This window comes from Arvicanthis niloticus, chromosome 21 (assembly GCF_011762505.2).
Source record: "Arvicanthis niloticus isolate mArvNil1 chromosome 21, mArvNil1.pat.X, whole genome shotgun sequence".
In the NCBI taxonomy this organism is placed as follows: Eukaryota; Metazoa; Chordata; class Mammalia; order Rodentia; family Muridae; genus Arvicanthis; species Arvicanthis niloticus.
In genome coordinates, this window is record NC_047678.1 from 32,251,874 (window position 1) to 32,271,524 (window position 19,651).

At 46.1% G+C, this 19,651-nt stretch overlaps 1 protein-coding gene across 1 annotated transcript in view; it reads left to right on the forward strand.

Moving 5' to 3' along the window:
- Positions 1-1,638: 1,638 nt before the first annotated feature.
- The window catches only part of Dclk3 (doublecortin like kinase 3), a 49,625-nt gene continuing 31,612 nt past the window's right edge, over positions 1,639-19,651 (forward strand). The window contains exon 1 of the mRNA XM_034484191.2: positions 1,639-1,965. Within this exon, the coding sequence (XP_034340082.1) occupies positions 1,878-1,965 (88 nt within the window). The 5' untranslated portion in view covers positions 1,639-1,877. The remainder of the gene's footprint in view (positions 1,966-19,651) is intronic.

Sequence of the window (19,651 nt, forward strand, 5' to 3'; positions counted from 1 at the left end):
GAATGGGGATTAGTGGGAGGAAGTTAGGTCATTGATGTCACACCCTTGAAGTGATACTGGGGCCCCAGCACCTTCTTGTCTTTGCTTCCTGGCTGTCAAGATATAAATAAGCTTCTTCCTTGTGTTCTTGTCATGACATATGACACCATCACCGGGGCCAAGCAAGCAAGAAACTTCTGAGACCGTGAGCCAAACAAATATTTCCTCCATTTGAAGCAGTGAATTCAGGGAGCTAGGGAGATGGCTTAGTGCTTTAGAGTGAGAGGACTTGGATTTGGTTCCTATCGCCATGGAAGATGGCTCACAAGTTGCTCGTTATAACTCAGTCTCCAGGGGCTTGGACATCCTCTGCAAAACTCCATGGGTGTCTACACTAATGTGCACCTCCCAACACACACCTGTGCACATAATTTAAAATAATAGTTTTTTTTTAAAATTTGGTTATTGGTTAGCTTGGGTGTTTTGTCACAGTAATGAAACTATCTAAGGCAGGTAGGTGGTCTAATTCTATTAAAAGGTGGAACAAGAAATTACTCCTGTAATCTAACATACTATAGACATCATTTTTGAGTGCCAGGATGAGGCAGGAGGTGGAAGGGGACAACAGAAAGCATCTATTTGTCTCAGGAACATTTTGAGAGTCTCACACAAAGCTTCCCTGGCCAAGACCTTTTCTTATGGTCATTTTTGGCACCCAGGGCAGCTGGGAAATGTAGTCTTTATTGAGGATTGCTTTGTCTTCAGCTAAAATTGAGTGTTCTGTTAATAGGTCAGAGGGGAAAAAAGGGTTGTGAATATGTGAACAGTTTTCTCCACAGCATGCAGTAATGTGTGGGATAACTCCACTGTGGTGTGTTGTCTTGAGCTGAGATCGGTCACCTATACTGCTGGGTGTATTAAGCCAAACCACAGGGAAATGATGGTTCTCTATCCAGCCCAGCCATCAGATGTTGCTTGACTTTTGTGGGACAAGGCAGTAGACTCATCATTTGATGCCCAAACCTCTGTCTATTTGACTCTATTCCCGCTTCCCCCAGATATAACCGCCTCTAAGGAGAAAGTGGTGAAGTACTGTGTTTATTTCTGGGACTCTGAGGCTTAGGTGTGTGGTGCAGAGAAGAGGGGCATTTCACAAAAGGCCTTCCGTGGTAAGGGAGGACATTCTGCAGCGTGTCTCTGAGCCCCTGGGTTCTAACCACTGTGTTCTAACTTTGACTCTGGGTGCAAAAAGGACGTTTTGGTGAAGTACCCACAGTCTGGCCTCTGCCCTACAGGGAGAGGCAGGTTGGCTGGGGTTCCAAGCCTCCTGACTTGGGAGTCACCTACTGAGAGCACTGTAGCAGCTCAAGTCAAAAACCAGTCCCCAAGTCCTTTGGCTGGAACAGCCTTGGAGAGGGAATGGGGGAAAGAAGGAAGGGAGGGGAGGAGATAGAAGGGGGGATAGTGGGAAGGAGAGAGAGAAAAACAGAGAGAGAGAGAGAGAGAGAGAGAGAGAGAGAGAGAGAGAGAGAGAGAGAGATCTCCTGTGGGGTTCTGACTGTCCTGCTAGTTCTCTTGGGGGGAGCGCCCTGCTTACTCAAGTTCACCGCCCCCGGGTGGCCCAGGGTGAGGCGGGGCGGGGCGAGGCAGGGCGGGGCGGGGCGGGGAGGGCGGCGGCGACGCCGGCGGCGGCAGCGGCGGCAGCGGCAGCGGCAGCACGGTTGTCAAGCTCGCCCTGGGGAGACTGTCCTTGCGCTGTGGCTGCCACCAGTAGCAACCAAAGGGAAGAGGAGACTGGAGCCGCTCGGTGCAGCGAGTAGTCCCCGAGTCTTCCCGCGCCCGCTTGGCCGCCGTCGGACCACGTCCCAGAGCTGCCACCTGCAGCCAGGCCGCCAGCCATGCCAGCCGCGCCGGTCCTGCGCCCGCCACCGCCACCCGCGACCCCCGCCCCGCCTGCACCCAGCCGCCCTGCGCCTCCCATCCCGGGTAAGTGCCCTTGGTGACTGTCGGTGGGAACCCCACTCTGAGTGATGGGGCAGCAGAGGCAGACCCCACGGGGATGCACTGTGCAGGCGAGTGTGCGTGCGTGTGTGCGATGTTGAGAGCATGTGTGCTCTGCGTGAATGTATTGTGTGTATGTGTGCAACCCCTCTACACCACGGAAAACTCGCTTGCTAGGGGGTGACTCCGATTTGAGCAGTTCCCTTCTCTGGGCAGTCAGAACACCATTCCTGGAAAAACATCCCGGGCAGGTGCAGCCAGGCTGCAGGAGGAAGACACCACAGAGGGAGCTGTCATTGATTAATCTTCATGGGCCAGGCACTAGTCACCTAGAGACCTCCCTCATTCCATCCTCTCCCGAAAGAATCTCTGGTTTGGAGCTGTAGAGCCACCTCCTTGTCAAAGCTCACCTGAGAGTAGTGGAGTGGTTTTCTGAACCCTTCTCTTCAGAGCGGTGATTCTAGCCAGAGAGACGGAAGAACAAAGGGGGGTTAGAAAGAAACAGTACAGGCAGAGTGTTTGGGGATTTGCAGGATAGATCAGAGCGGGAGAAATAGAACCATCAATTCATTTCAAATATAGCCCCACGTTTTCGCTCCTTTCCACGTCTGGCTCTGGGGGCGAGGTGTGGTGGAGAAAGGATAAGGCAGCTCCCGGGCTGGGCAGAGGCGTCTGGGGACACCTTCCCAGAGTATCTGCCTGCTGGGAGTGGGGGTGAGAAGTTGTGGAGGGAATTGGGTTGTTACTTGTTCCTTACAGTGAGTCATTTCTCTGCCTCACTCCTTCTGAGTCCACACCATTCTCTGTCCTGTACTTGATGATAGTTCTCCAGTGGACGCTAGGTCCCACTGTCAACAGCTTTTATAACACACGCTGGCATTGAACAGACCTGCACTGTGATGACTGTTTTGGGGGCTGTGGAGTGGGGTCTGTTGGCTTTTACAGGGGTAACACTACTGGGCTAGTGTTAGGCTGAGAATCACAGAGAAGTGAGGTTCACGGAGCTCTAGGCAGGGTCTCATTATTCCTGGACGCAGGGAGCAGAAAGTAGAGCCCCAGGGAGGAAAGGGCTGTGGCATGCTGGTTTGTCTACTCCCAACTTCAGCAAAGCAGGCTCTCTGTGATAGGATTGTTAGTGTGATGCCAGGGGAGAAAGGGCAAATGGAGGCCACTGTGATTTCTGAGTTAAACTCTCGAGCTCTCTTTCCACGGTCCTATTGCAGCACATTAGAACCCTGAGTACATGGCTCCCAGGTGTAAGCCACACCCTGTCTTCATTGCAGGCTGACCTTTGTGCTGCTCTGCTATTACCAGCTCAGAGCAAGGACTGGCTGCAATTGCACATCTCTCTGGGGCAGCCCCTGACAACTGGTGGGTCTTGAAGAGGACATTAGTCACCTCAGCTCCTAGGCTCTTCACTAGGACGCTGAGTGAGGCGTGATGTCCTTTGTTTATCAAAAGTTCCTTTGGCATTACATGGTCGACTCCCAAGGATCTTTGTGGGTCTTGCTTCTCTCACTTGGCTTGCTTTTGGTTCTTAGCTGGCTTCTGCACTTCCCAACCATTCTTTCCTGTGAACAGCTACGAATACACTCCCTCCTTGTCATAGGGATTCCTCCTCAGGATCTAATTCTGAGAACCAACCAACCAACCAACCAACCAACCGAGAAAACAAACCCCAGAACATGGAGTCATTTCCCTCCTGTTCTGGCTTGCTCTTAGTTGCTGTCATAAACACCATGGCCAAAAGCAGCTTGGGAAGGAAGGGGTCTATTTCAGCTTACAGGTTACAGTCTGCCATGACGGGGAATCAGGGCAGGAACTCAGGGCAAGAACCTGTGGGGCAGAAGCTGAAGCAGAGGCCATGGAGGAATGCTGCTTAGTAGTTTATTCCCCATGGCTTGGTCAGCTTGCTTTTTTATATAACCCAGGTTGACTTGTCCAGAGGTGGCACTGCCCATGTAGAGTTGGGCCCTCCCACATCAGTCACTAATCAAGGAAATGCCCACAGACTTACTATAGTCTTACGGAGACATTTTCTCAGTTGAAGGTCCTTTTCCCAAATGACCCTGGCTTGTGTCAACTTGACAAAAATAACGAACACACATTCCCCCCTATTCCATCCCTCTCTCCCTCCCCCTCTCTCCCTCCTTTCTTCCCATGTTTGCTTTTGGGAAGAGGATATCATGTAAACCAGGCTAACTTTGAACTATCTTTTTACCGGAGGCTGGCCTTGAACTCGTGATCCTTCTGCCTCCACTTCTGGAGTGTGCTGGTCTGTCTGAGAGCCTTCTCTGTCTTAATGTGCTTCCTCCTCCCACTGTTCCTTGCCAGCAGCAGTGGTAACAGCAGCAGTAGACAGCCTGCTTCCTCTAGGTTGCCTTTGTGTGAATTCACATTGGTCTTGGTGCCCAGGGCCAGGACTGGCAAACCTCAGAACCACGGCTCTCGTCAGTGTGCCTTTGGCACAATGCTCAGAGTATTGGGTGGGACAGCCCTTGGACTTGGTGCTCAGAGAAGCAAAAACAAAATGGAGAGTTGTTCTGCTGTCCCAAGCTCTTATATCTCTGTGTGTGTATTCGTATGTATGTATGTATGTATGTATATATGGATGTATGTGTGTATGAATGTGTATGCATGTTTGCGTTTGTATGTGTGTGTACGTGTCTATGTGTATGTTCATGTGTGTATGCCTGTGTGTATACACGAATGTGTGTGCATGTTTGTGTTTGTATGTGTGTATGCATCTATGTATGAATGTGTGTGCATATGTGTGTGTGCCTGTGTGCTTGTATAGATGCCTGTGTGTGTGTGTGTATGTAAAATCTTTCCATCATTGCCCAGTTCAAGGGAAGCTTTCCTCTCTTGTTTCCCTTAATGTTTCAGGCATAAATAGTTTGTTTTTCTCTGGACAAGCTGAATTAATAAAGGCCTCAGTGTCTTTCTAAGTGCAACAAAGAAAAGGAAAGGTGCTGTGTGACCCTCCGACTCACAGGTTGTAGTGGTGCTTCACTAGGGTGAGTGGCCTGGTGTCCTCCAGCCTGGTCTTGGAGCCCCTGAGGAGCCTTTCCCACAGCATGTCTCTGTAGCCGAGAGGGCTGCTTTCTTCGGAGGCCTTTGGTTGATAAGTGTTTCTTTATTGGGGTCCAGGGGTGTGCTCTGTTTGTGTCCAGGTTTCCCCATCTCCCCAGGTAGCTGTCCGTTAACATCTAAATTTGTTCCATCTAGTGGCAGGGCCCTTTTAAAAGTATCTGGTTGGGGGGGGGGACTTGAAAGGGATGTTTCCATGAACTGCCTGGTAGTGTAGGTCAGAAGTGGGAAATCCAGGAAGGTGAAGCAAGAGGACAAAGACATCTGTCCTGGGAACTAAGGAGGGGCTTCATGTTCCATTCCTAGGTGTCTGAGGCCTTGCAGAGACCCCAGGCAAGACTTTGAACTTCCCTGAGAATCCCAGAGTCTTCACCTTCCTTTCCTTAATGACAGCCACTCACTTGATCTCTGTATTGTTTGATGATTAAAGGGGAACTATTTTCACGAACTCATCAAATAGTTATTGAGCAAGCTTATAAAGCACTTACCTGGGGATAAGAGGCCGTCTCCTGGGAACAGTGGTGTGTGTGGAGGCACCATCATGTGGGTAGTAAGAGAGAAGAGAGATTAATCCTGGATCAGTGGGACATGAAGGGTCAAGAAGACTCTAAAGTGCCTGCATTACTCTCAAAAGCTAAGTATTATCGGACATTTGTGAATGGCAGGTCCCAGTCTGTATAGTTATGGAGTAAGGGCTTTGGAGCCTTTCAGACCTGTCTGGAAATCCTGGCTCTGAAAGCTCAAAGTCACATGATTCTGTGACCCACCCACTCTGAGCCTGTTTGCTTTATTGCTAAGATGGTTATGTTCCAGCTGTTCAGAGGAGACAGTGATGTACAACTCTTACCAGATGCTACAACAGAAGACAATTGAAGTTACTGACATGAGACTGATAACCTGAGCCTAAGTCCCAGAACCCTCACAATTGAAGGAGAGAACCAATTTACACATGTGTGATCTTGTACATACATAAATAAGTAAAGAAATAATCTTTTAAAACAGACAAATAGTTCATGTTTTATTTCATCCACGGAGTGGATGCTTCCTCTCTCTATATATATATTAAATAATTATTTTTATCTTATGTGTATGGGTGTTTTTCTTGCATGTATGTCTGTGTACTCTATGCCTGATGCAGTGGAAACCAGAAGAGGACATTAGCTCTCCTGATACTGGAGGAACAGATAGCTGTGAGCTGGCATCTGGGTGCTGGGAATTGAACCCAGGCCCTCTGTAAGAGCTGCCAGTATCCTTACGCACTGAGCCATCCCTCTAGTCCCTGGAGTTTATACGTTTAAAGGAGTCATGAAGGTGGAAGGGAAGGTATTTGGAAAGAGGAAGTAGACTAGTAAAGAACAAGAGATGCCAATGGGGGTGATAAATATAAATATAAATATAAATATAAATATAAATATAAATATAATTACATACACACACGGAAGTATCACCATGAAACCCATTCTCTGCGTAATTGGTATGTGCTGACTGTAAAGAGAGAGTGTTAGGAAACAGAGGACAACTTCCTGGTGCGATTGGATCTGAATTGGCTTCCTGAAGCTGAGTTACAGTGGCCGGGGCAGTGGAGGAGGGAAGCCTTTGGAAAGTGGTATTATAGGTTAAGGGAATCGCCATTTAATAGGAGGGCGCTGTGGGACAGCGTGGAGTGTCTTGTTCTTGAGCTAAGAGTCACTTGGAGATGGAGTGTAGTGAGAAGGGCTTGGTAGAGATAGAGCTCTGCCTATGAAGCTGTGTTAGGAAGGATGGGCTGAGTTGTGCTGCAGTAACAGATCAACTTAGTTACCTTAAAAGCCCAGTTAAGAAAGGCAAGCTCACTCATACTCTCTCACGGGCCAGGCAGGCAGAGCTTACAGTGTGACCACGAGGAACACATGGCCGTGGAGTCACCACAGTGTGACCACCAGGAACACACGGCTGTGGAGTCACCAGTGTTGACAGAGCATGAGAGTCCTGCTCTCTGGCTCCTGTGCAATGGATATATTGCTGGTTATGTCCATTGGCCAGAAGTACAATGAACCAGCGGCCTATGAATGGCTCAGCTCCTTCCATATTTGTCTGAGGCCAGAGTGTCTCCAGTGGGAGCAACCCACTGATTCCTTTAAAGGAAGAAACAAAAAGATATGGTTTCCTACTGTGGCTTAAATTGTTATTATAATGCAACTCACACACGTGGTGGCATTCAACAGTTCTGAAGCCTTGATACTTAACACTCTGTGACTATAAATCCAATTCAAACATCTAAGGACACCATCATCATAGCTATAAAGTGAATATATTCAGGATCTGAATTTAATTGATGGGCATTTTTTTTTTTGGTTAAAACAGAGTCTCTGTCTCCATCTCTGAAAGCTCCCTACAGGGTCTATGAATGTGGTGTTCTGTGTGTCCTGCCCATGTCCTGTGTGATGACTCAATTCTCTCTTCAGTTCAATCTCTTCACATTACAATTATGATTTGTTCTTTTTTCTTTCTACTAGACAACTAAAATAATATTTAGTGACTTTTGGGGGAGAAGTCTCAGTTGGTAAAGTCCTTGTCAAACAGGCTAAAGGACCTGGGTTTAATTATCTGCGCCCATGTTCATAAATTAAACAAAACTGGGAGAGGTGGTGCACACCCGTGACCCTAGAGTTGGGGTGGTAGGGCCAGGAGGGTCCCTGGAATGTGCTGGCTAGACATTCTGGCCTGGAAGGTAAGCTCTGGATTCAGTGAGATAGTGATTGAGAAAGACACCAAGAATTGACCCCTGACCTCCATGTGCATGTGCAGTCAAGTGCACACATACATAAATATACATTAAATAAAAATTAAAACTAATATTTTCTCTTGGAATGTGGAGGCAGGTGGATCTCTGTGAGTTCAAAGCCAGGCCATGGTACATAATGAGTTCCAGGAAAGCCAGATCTACATAGAGAGATAGGTCTCAAACACACACACACACACACACACACACACACAATTCCTTATGCAAATTCCATTGATAATTCAAGAACACATATGGGAGAAATACATATGGCAAAACTTGACCAGAGTACAGTCATGTGAATGATTCATTGTATTTTTTAAAGGACATTATGAAAATAAGAACACAAAGTTAGGGTGGTGTTTGAGAACCCGTGGTCCCCTAGAGTAAGTCAGGCTTTCCTGGGGATCACTGTGACTCTAAACTAAACTCTCGACTCTGTGGTTTAGAGACATCGATTTGCCTAGGGCATTTGGGAGGGTTGGTGGGAACAGGAAGCAAGGCTGAAGACATCAAACTGGGGTGTGTCTGCTATAGGATGAGGTTGGAGTGATGGGAGTGGGTGCTGAGGTCAGATGTCATGAGCAGGAGTGATGAATAGGTGCTGAGGCAGTTGTTATGGGAATGGAGGAGAGGAAGAGGAGACATTGGATTTAGGAGACCGTCAGGTGCTATATCAATAGAACTTGGAGATTTACTGCACATGGGAATTGATGGAAAGGATGAAGCTGGGGTGGTTGGTGCTGCTGCTGCTGAAGATGAGGGCCACAGGTATCCATAGTGATGATACAGGACTGAAGATGAGGGCCACAGGTATCCATAGTGATGATACAGGACTGAAGATGAGGGCCACAGGTATCCATAGTGATGATACAGGACTGAAGATGAGGGCCACAGGTATCCATAGTGATGATATAGGACTGAAGATGAGGGCCACAGGTATCCATAGTGATGATACAGGACTGAAGATGAGGGCCACAGGTATCCATAGTGATGATACAGGACTGAAGATGAGGGCCACAGGTATCCATAGTGATGATACAGGACTCTAGAGGATGAGAACCACAGGTATCCATGGTGAGAATACAGGACTCTAGATGATGAGGACCACAGGTAGCCATGGTGAGGATACAGGATTCAAATTGAAGATGAGGACCATAGATATCCATGGTGAGGATGCAGGACCCAAATTGAGGATGAGGACCATAGGTACCCAGCAGTGTTTACTATCCCCCTTCTCTAACTGACATGAAATTTCTGAAACCAGTCTTTGAGATCCCTCTGCATCTTGTGGTCTGTTCTTTCCTTTGTGGATGGATCTGGTGGAGTTATTATCCTGTCTTTTGTGTCTGCTGCTTCTGACAGTGGAGTTGGATCTGAAACATTTGGCCTAATTAGGACTACATTATTTTGTCTCCTAGATTTTTTCTTTGTTTTCTTTTTTTATTGGATATTTTATTTACATTTCAGATGTTATCTCCTTTCCCCATTTCCCCCCACCCAGGAACCCCCTATCCCATCCCCCCTCCTCATGCTTCTATGAGGTTGTGCCCCCACCTACCCGCCCACTCCCACCTCCCCACCCACAAATTTCCCCACACTGGAGCATCCAGCCTTCATTGGACCAAGGACTTCCTCTCCCATCTATGCCCGACATATACAGATGGAGCCATGGGTCCCTCCCTATGTGCTCCCAGGCTGGTGGTTTAGACCCTGGGACCTCTGGTTGGTTGGTATTGTTGCTCTCCCGATGGGGCAGCAAACCCTTTCAGTTCCATCAGTCTTCTTTCTTACTCCTCCTTTGGGAACCCCATGATCAGTTCAATGGTTAGCTGTGAGCATCTGCCTCTGTATATGTCAGGCTCTGGCAGACCTCTAATGTCTCCTAGATTTTTAAGGAAAGTTAAAGAAGTTGAGAAAAATTATGGATAGTTTTGACATAGACGCTGTCATGCCAGTGCTGTGAGATTCTGTGTCTGCTCATGATCTGGCTCCAACTTTAAGAGCCCAGTAGACTTTCCATTCTGTACTTTAAGGCAAAGAGGCTTAAAATTCTTGTGGGGGAGCGGGAGATGGAAACTCTACACACTGAGAAAAGAAAAGAAAAAAAAAAAAAGAAAAGGGAAAAGAAAGGACAGGAAACATAGAGACAAAATGCCATAAAATAAACCTGTGTGTAGCTTCTAGAAGGAAGTCTTATGGTAACTGAAATATTTGGTGTAATATTTAGGGCTGGTGAGGTGGTTCAGTGAGTAAAACACATGCCACCAAATCTGATGAACATGTCTCTGTTAATGGCATCTGCCTGATGGCAGGATAGAACCAACTCCAGTAAGGTGTCCTCTGACTACCACACATGTGCTAGGTATGTGTCAGTCATTGTATACACACACTTGTGTGTGTGTGTGTGTGTGTGTGTGTGTGTGTGTGTGTGAGAGAGAGAGAGAGAGAGAGAGAGAGAGAGAGAGAGAATTAAAAAGTAAAAGAAAGAAAACATTTTTAAACATCATCCCGTGTTTTCTTTCCCTATAATGGTTAACCTAATACACCAGCTGAAGGATGCACCTCACACCAATACACCCATGTGCCTTTTTCTTTCCTTTTTTCATCAGGGTTGAACTTTCAGCCTCACTGTCTTGGGGAGGAGAATCAAAGTAAAGCCTCTGAAACTCCTGTGGAAGTGTGGAGCCTCCTTCCGCCACTTCTGTTGGACTGGTGCCAGGGTTCATGTGATTGGGCCAGCCTGTTTAGCTGAAAGTGAGCTCTGGCTTCAGTGAGGAAATGTCTCAAAAAGGAAAAGAAAAAAAACCAGGAAGGAAGTGAACAGGAAAACACCCAATATCACCCTCTGGCTTCCACATCTACACACATGGACCTCCCCCAATATGAACATGTATGCATATGCATACACATGCATGTGTACACAGACAGACAGACTGACGGACAGACAGACAGACACACACCACACACACACACACACACACACACACACACACACAGGTCCTGAGATCAAGTGTACACCTGCCTCCTCTCAAGACCACACTCCTTGAGGACAGGAACCTTGTACCTGATATATATAGCCCATCCCACCATGGCACCTCTCCAAGGGAGCAAACCCCACAGACGCTGTTCTGTAGAACTCTAGGGGAAGCATCTTTGAGTCTCAGGGGTTGTTTTGGTTTCAGGTGTCTTCAGCTAGAGCCCTCTGGAGCTTCAGTTTCTGGTTGGCAGAGACAGTTGGGTCTTGCCAGATACCCACTGTGTCCTTTCTCAGCTGAAGCCATGGTTCCTGTCCATGGTCCCTAATCACACCACCTCTCTTGTCTTTTGCTAGCCTCTTGACCCTGTTAGAGGGCTTTCTCTGGTTGCAGGGGTGTGATTTGTCCATGTGTGGTGCAGGTCAGAAGTGCTGGGCAGTTCCTGAGTGGTGAAGCTGCACTCAGCTGCCAAGAGGATGCAGGTACACATCAAAGTTCCTCTCCTCCAGGCAGGACAGCTACGAATAAGAGAATGTCTACAGTTTCCAGAGATTCTCAGCAGCTTAAGCTGAATTGGTTTAAATCCTTCCCCAGCTTCTGCTTTGGGGAGGGCCCAAGACTTTGGGCTTGTTTGTGTTTGTGTGAGCAGCTTCCATAACTGGACGGTGGATGGGAAAACTGTGTGTCATCTCCTAGGCTAGGCAGCTAAAAGTCAGGGTACTGCCTTCACTCTGCTCTGTTCCTCGGCCATCTTGGGGACCGAGTTCCTCAGATGGAGGAGCTGATATGGAAGAAGCTTTGTGGTTACTCGGGGATTCATTAGAGCAAAAACTTACTGTGGTGACCCTTTGGGTTCTGGGCATTTATTATCCAAGGCAGTTGCTTGTCTGGCTGAACATCAGGCTGATCCTCTAAGGACTCTTGAGCATCTTTGACACCCACTTTCACTTTTTACTTTTTAAAATGTTTTATCTATTCATTTAATTTTTTTTTTGAGACATGATCTCATGTATTGCAGACTGGCTTCCAACCAGCTAATAAAGCCAAGGGTGACTTTGATCTTCAAGATCCTCCTCATGAGTGCCAGGGTTACAGGACAGCGCTACCACCCCCTGTGCTTTGGATGCTCTAGGCAAACCTTTATGAACTGAATTACATCCCCAGCCCTGACTGCTCCTTACTTTTAAAAAGTGCTCTTCGGGGGTGGGGAACTAATATTAAAGTAAATGTGAATGATTTTCTGTGTCACCTGTAATTCCTTCAGAAGACACCTTGGTGTTATTCATGGAATGAGAATTAAGATTCACGCCATTACCAGATCATTATCCCATTGTCCTAATATTGAATAAAAATGACCCCAGCTCGCCTGCTTTGGGATACAATCATCTTCGATTCTATATTAAATTATAGTGTAAAGTGGCAGCTTGTTGGAGGCTGTGGTTTTGTTATTTCCTTGACTTTCTGAAAAAGTACCGTTTTGATCATATCTCTGTAGTGAGATGTGAGACTCTGCATTACAGGTTCTTAAACAGTGGGCTTCAACCCACACAGGGTTGTGTAACTGAATGTGTGTGTGGGGGGGGAGGGTCACGAAATATTTGGCAACACAAAGGTTTCTGAATGCACAACTAAAAATTAACTCAAAGGCAAACAGATGACAAACCTGAGGTGTTTCTGGCCATGTGTTCGAGACTGTTTTCTCCTGTGATGTCACTGCAGCGTCAGCTTTTGATACAAACCACGTGCCCTTCGCCCTTTGTACACTGCCATGACCTTTAACCCCAACGAATCTTGAGTAAAACACCTTGGCTCTGATTCAAGACTACTCTTTTTTATGAACTGTAGTATGTTTTCTCTATATAAAAAGTTTTCTGCTCTTATAAAAGCACATGATTCAATAACAAAAAAACTAAAGGCTTCTAATTTTTTCGTGTTAACATTATTCAGCATCAAGCATAAAATTTGTAATATTTGTAATGTTTCAGAATGGTTGACTTTAAGAACAGTTTAAATTGATGGCTCGAGTGTCATAAAGAATAATTCAATGAGTTTTGACTTGGGATTGGGACAGAATTTCTAACAGTTTCTGAAATGGCCCCCAAATATGGTATTGCCATTTTTCTATGTATTTATGCAAAATAGCATTCTCAGTATTGATGCTTATAAAATCAAAACATCTGTCAACTCTTGAGAGACACTGAAGATGCCTGTGTCCTACAGAATCAGTGCTGGTAGCAGGATTCTCGTGACTGGGCTAGAGAGATGGCTCGGTTGGTGAAATGCTTGCTGTGTAAGTCCGAGGACCTGAGTTTGGTTCCTTGGCAGCCATGAAAGAAGCTGTGTATACAAGGTAGCACACATTGGTAATCCCAGCTCTGGGGAGAAGGTCACAGGAGGAGCCTGGGGTTGGTGGGGGGAGCTCCCTGGCCAGCCATTTAAGCTGAAACTGAGCTCCAGCTCTGGTGACTGACAGTCTCAAAAGGAAAAGAATTGAGGAAAATACCTGACTTGAACCTCTGGCTTTCACATCTACCCAGATACGTTCTTGCCATGTGAATGTGTGTGTGTATATATGTGTGTGTGTGTGTGTGTGTACACATCGATGCAAGCGTACACACGCACATGGATACACACACACACACACACACACACACACACACACACACACATGCTGTGATCCATACCTGCTTCCTGAGAGACTGTTCACTCCCCGAGGACTGGTCTCTCATCTGCGTTCTCCCCTTGTGGAATGTCTTCAAAGAAGCAGTTTCCATAGGCATGTGCCCCTGCAGGGCTTCACAGGAAGAGTGGAAAAAGTTTAAGAAGCCCCACTGTGTTCTACTAGCCTCTCTCCTTGTTCTTCCTGGAAACGTACACTACACTAATTAGTGTTAAATAGCCTACCAGTTACAACGGGGAAGAGCTGGGAGCTGTTTAGAGCAGCCTTGACTTCTTATGGTATTACCATCTGCTGTGGATGGCCTTTCTTGTGACTCTTTCAGTACCTCTCACAGCAGGTGTATGCGTGTGTGTGTGTGTGTGTGTGTGTGTGCATGTGTGTGTATGTATGTTTGAGTTCATACCAGAGGACAACCTGGCAGCTTATTCCATGGTAACAACTTTGTTTTGAGATAGTGTCTCTCATTTGTCTTGGAACTGGACAGTTAGGCTAGGCTGGTGGACAGTGAGCCCCAAGGATCTGCCTTCATCTGTCTTCCCAAGCACTGGGGTTACAAGAAGGGACCACTGTGCCTAGCTTTTTATGTGGGAGCTGGGGATCGAACTCAGGTCCTCAGACTTGTGCAGAAAGCACTTTGACAACCAGGCCAGCCCTCCAAGCCCCTCTTCTCACAGTTTTACACTATTTCTTACAGTGATCAAATAAATTTCTTGTTAAAGCTATTACTAAGAATTTTCAAAAGTTGAAAACAATGCAGCTTATTGAAGTTTCTGTAGGAAAGCTGGTATGTGTATAAACTTTCCAAAATACATTAAAGTTAATGCATAAGAGAAATGTTATTAGATATTTTTACCTTATAGCTGACCATTTTCAGATTGTATTTTGCAGTAAAAACATATAAAATGATTTCATGAGCTCAAGTTGTTTTTCTAGGGAGATCAGAATAAATAAACGGGCATGTCCTAGAATTTAAGTGAATTTGTAGAGGAAAGAGGGAACACGGAGAGCAGAGAGGCTGTGAGCATCACAGGGTGCTGTTCTTATAGTCAGGCAGAGTTACACGTGCCGTGAGGACAAACAGCTTGGATCCAGCATGCATTTCTCTTTGAAACATAACCTCTCACACGTGTAAAATCCATCAGTGTCTGGTCAGAGAGAGACTCCAGTAGCCCACACATCAAAGGTTTCTTGAAGACAGTTGACAGTTGTTGGTAATAACATAGCCTGTGTTACAGCAGATGATGCCAGAGGTAACCACCCCCACACTGATGCTAAAGACGGGCCTGGCAGGCCAGACTGGTTCACATAAAAGCAAGTGTAGGACATCATGCTTCAAGTCATGTTCTCAACCTGTGCACATGTTGAGAAAGCCAAAATGACAGGTTATACTTTAAAATAAAAAGGAATCAGAAAGAAGTTGGTGAGCCGGGTGGTGGTGGCGCACGCCTTTAATCCCAGCACTTGGGAGGCAGAGGCAGGCGGATTTCTGAGTTCGAGGCCAGCCTGGTCTACAGAGTGAGTTCCAGGATAGCCAGGGCTACACAGAGAAACCCTGTCTCGAAAAACAAACAAACAAACAAAAAAGAAAGAAAGAAAGAAAGAAAGAAAGAAAGAAGAAAGAAAGAAAGAAAGAAAGAAAGAAAGAAAGAAAGAAAGAAGTTGGTGGACCAGCATCGTCCTCCTTTATATTTTGGGACCTCGAGGTGACCTGCAGCTCCAGGGTTGCAGAGCCACGGGTATCTGACTTAAGAGAAAGTTTCAGTTTGTGGGTGGAAGTGTGCTGTGCATTAGCTGTGGAAGTTCTTTTCTGCTTTTCCTTGAGCGTTGCTTTATTAAGTTAGACATCAGTGGTTGATTGTTTTATGCACGGACTGGACAGCTGAGGAGGTTCCCCTGCTCTTGAAGAGGGTTTTTTACAGAGATGTTGACACTGCGAAAGGAAGACATTTGCCACACTCACAAGGAGGGAGTCTGGTAACTAGTTGATAGTCCCAGGAACCTATGTTCCCAGGCCTCTATGTAGGCTATTTCCTGTTTCCTAAACCATTTGGTCTGTTACACAGCCAAAACAGCATGGCTGCCTGATTCTCTCTCTGTTTAGTTATTTGTGCTTTCTTTGTCGCCAGTGCCAAGCAGTGAAGGATGCTGGTGGAGGTGCAGGGGGTGGGTATAGAAGCAGACTGAGTATCCTCCCCTGAACCTGAAGTGTGTGGGTTTTTAAATGCTCTTAAGGAGTGTGGTAACAATTAGGGAGAAAAAGAAGGCTCAGCTGGTAAAGTGTTTGCCATGCATGAGGCTCTGAGTTTGGCTCTCCAGTTCCAATGTAAAAAGTCAAGCATAACAACACAGGTTATTAATCTCTGTGCTGGGGAGATGGACAGGAGGAAGACTGGGACCTTCTGGCCAGCTAGTCTCAGCAGTGAATTCTAGGCAGAGTGAGAGATGCTGTCCCTAAAAATAAGGTAAGGGGCCACTGAGAAGGCTTGTCCTGAAGAGACACTTGTATCTTGGGTCTGGTGATTTGCATTTGACCCCCCAGAATCCACAAGTGAAAGAGAAGGCCAACTTCACAACATTATCTGGCCTCCATACTCACATCATGGCATGAGAGTACACTTGTGTGTGAACATACACACACACACACATACATACATACATACATACATACACACACATACATCATGAGCGATGGATTTTTACTTGGAAGGATGAAATAGAACATTAAATATCTGTTCATTTTATAAGGAAAAAAAGGAAAGGTTTGCATTTTGCCTTATGTAACTCTCAAAAAGTTGGCCTTTCTGGCATGTGAATTGTCTCCATCTGGATGTTGGCATTGAGTTTCTTTAACCTACAATTCGTTACCTTCCTCTATAACCCAGCCAGTAACTGCCTTATCCTTTCTTACTTTAGCAATCTTTTTTTTTTTTTCCATGAATGTTCTTCATTCTTTCCCTAATCTTGCTGTATCTGTTTTTAGTGTAATAGATTTAAAATTAGGTACCAAAGCCATCACCGAGAATCACCGTGAACTAGCCACTCATTCACTCACATGTATATATTGAGACTCTACTATGTGCCACCATGTTAGATGCAGCAACATCTAGTAGCTGTGGTACTAGAACTGGAGCGTCACAGACAGAGGTCAAAGCATATCATTAATTCCTCCATTGGGACTGTGCAGAGGGTTGTACTGGGGTGGAGGATTGTATCCTCAGTGGATGTCTCAGAGTAGGACATGGGGTCTGTGGCAGATGTGAGCAAAGCGAAGGTGTATGAGAGGCCTCACTGGACAGCACTCTGGTGAGCTCTGGAGAATCATTCACTTGTCTGTTTACACATGCGTCTCTAGAGGGACACACACAGATGTGAGGGTGGACATGTGCAGTCACGTCTCAGTGAGAGTCTCTGGAGAACTCCAGGGCATGCCTGACACCTTGGAATGTTCACTTGGGGCAGCTAGCTGCCTTTCTGTCAGTCATCAACGATAAGGGTGAAAATGTAGAGTCCATGTGTGGGACCCATGGGGTGAATGGGGCAAGTTCACGCAGCAGAAGATAATATAGGGGAGAACTGGGCATGGATGAGTCCCCAAGGCCAACGCAGCAAGAGCAGTGGTTAGAGACAGCTGCCTGCTGGCTGTGGTGCCACTGGCACCAGCCAGAGGTGTGCTGTACTGGACCTGCAGGAAGCTGATTGGGAAGCTTTAGATTCCATGTGGGACAGAATAGCTGGGTGTGAAGGCCCACACCTGTGAAAGTAACTTTTATTCTCCTGTTGTAATTGTTGTCTGGGAGCCTTACTGCTTTAGTCAGCTAACCTATGTCTAGTCCTGGAAGCTTCTAGCCTCCATATAATCTTATCTAGGCCTAGAATGTTTTCAGTCTCTGAGACTTGTTGCTGAATATGCTCACCTTCCCCCACCCCTTTTTTTCTTTCTGAACTCTGGCTGGCTGGTTCAATTCAGTTGTTATGGCTCAAAACTCCTCTCCCCACTGACTGATTCAGTCTGGCTTCTCTCTCTAGGCCTCCCCTGAAGTGCTCTGCTTGGACTCATACTAACTTTGGCAATCTGTTCTCATCGTCTGGCTCCTTCTCATTCTCTGGCTTGCTCTATCTTCACCTGTGTTTAGCTTGTTCTCTCTTCAGCCTGTCTCTGTAAAACTCTCCTGGTAAAACTCCTTCTTCATCTCTTTGTACTGCCCCTCAAGTAGTTTCCCTTTCCTCTCTGTTCTCATGACAGCTGGGCATAACCTATTCTGTCAAAGCTTTCTCTGATTCATCACTTTGTCTGCCACTCAATTAGACATCACTTTCAAACATGGGTGCTTCCTTCTTCAAACTAACTTTACCTTCCTTGTTTGGGATTAAAGGTCTGTGCCACACCACAACTAGAAACAGGTATTTTCAGTGAAAAAACACAATTTCGGGGTTCACAGTATGATCAAATATCCTACAATACCCAGCACTTGGGAGCCAGAGGCAAGAAGAGCTTTCTGAGTTTGAGGCCAATCTGGTATACATAGCAAGTTGCAGGATAGCCAGGATTACACAGAGAGACTCTGCTTCAAAAGGAGGAAGAGGAAGAATGGAAGGAAGAAAGGGAGAGTGGTGGGACAAAAAGTGATACGTGCCCAGCACGTGACAAGTTGTTTTCATCAATACCACTTATGGCTTCTCTCACATAATGCCCATTTGCTGCCAGCCTACCTCAGCCATGGCAACAGCTTGATTTGCTTGGAATCCTCCCAAGCAAATCCATTTATTTAGTAGACTCCACTGTTGCAAGGCTTGTTTCTGTAAGGAGACAGTATTGCATGGTTTCACCCCAAAAACTTAACTCTTCACTCCCCAGGGAAGCCAGGAGCTGCCAGGGGCAACTGGAGGTTCTGAGGCCCATCTGTGTTTGATGCCCTCAGAAAGTGAGGTGGGTTCTGTGGGGAGCTGCTCTTGCAGGGAAGCCAGCCTGCCTCAGTTGCACTGTGGTCACAGTGTGCTGAGTGTTTTCTGCACACAGCAGAGCTTATGGCTGGCACCTTGCTACCATATTTACAGGGTGTGGGAGGCACCACAGAGGGAGGATGCTGGACTCAGCTAGTAACTGTGATGATATCCTGGCCTCCACTTCTCTGAGTGGGTCCTGGAACGGTTCCCAGAGCTCCGAAGACACCTGTGGTGGCTTTCCAACCACACACACCTTTCCTTCTTGAATTTAGAAGAAAACCAAACCCAGTCTGAGTCTCGAGATAGGAGTGGTTGCACCTTAATCTGCTCTATGCCAATATTCTTCTTTTGCACCCTTCCTTCACTTTAGGGAGGTATTATTATTATATTTATTTATTTATTTTTAGATCATTCTGTCTGCAGGGACATGGGGAAGCTCACCTATTTATTACTAGCTCCAGGAACACAGTGTGACTGTAGTTTACCTAGTGGGATGCCAGCTGGCTTCGCAACTAGGGCAAGGCTGTCTTGCTAGGTGTTGATGCCCACTGGTGGGTCTGGTTGTCTGCTCTGTTTTCTCTGCGGACCCTAAAAGTTTGCTTTATGTTGTGGTTACAAAGGACAAAATGTGCCAGTGCTCTGTGTGAAAAAACTCAGGATCCAGGAAAAATGATTTTCGTGCCTATTGCTGACCCGTGTGGTAATTGCTGAGTGTTCCTTGTCTGTATATATAGTTGTATATTTATTAGGGGTTGCTTGCCCATCGATGGATGTTTTCATATACAGATATTTGTATCCAGACAGCCTTTGTGGTTGTCGAAATCCTCCTGAGATTGGATTTGTGACTTTATTTTTGTTTACAAAGGATTTCTGTTTCAGCGCAAGCTGTTCTTGAGAGTTTTTTTTTTTTTTAATCAGAAAGTCAGGTGGATCACACCAACCACTATGCTGATGAATATTTATGAGAAGTGTCTTGTCAGTCAGGTATACCAAAGACTCAGATAACAGCACAGTGAAGTCAGGCAATATTTGTCTTCCATGGAATGAATGTGTTTCATTTATATTATTTATGGGCAAAAAAAATCATTCAAAATATTTTCCTATTACTTATCTTACAGTCAATCCCACTATGTCCAGTATTCATTTCTCACGAATGTGAATAATATCCATATTTTTAAAACATTTATTTTTAAATAATGTGTGTGTGTGTGTGTGTGT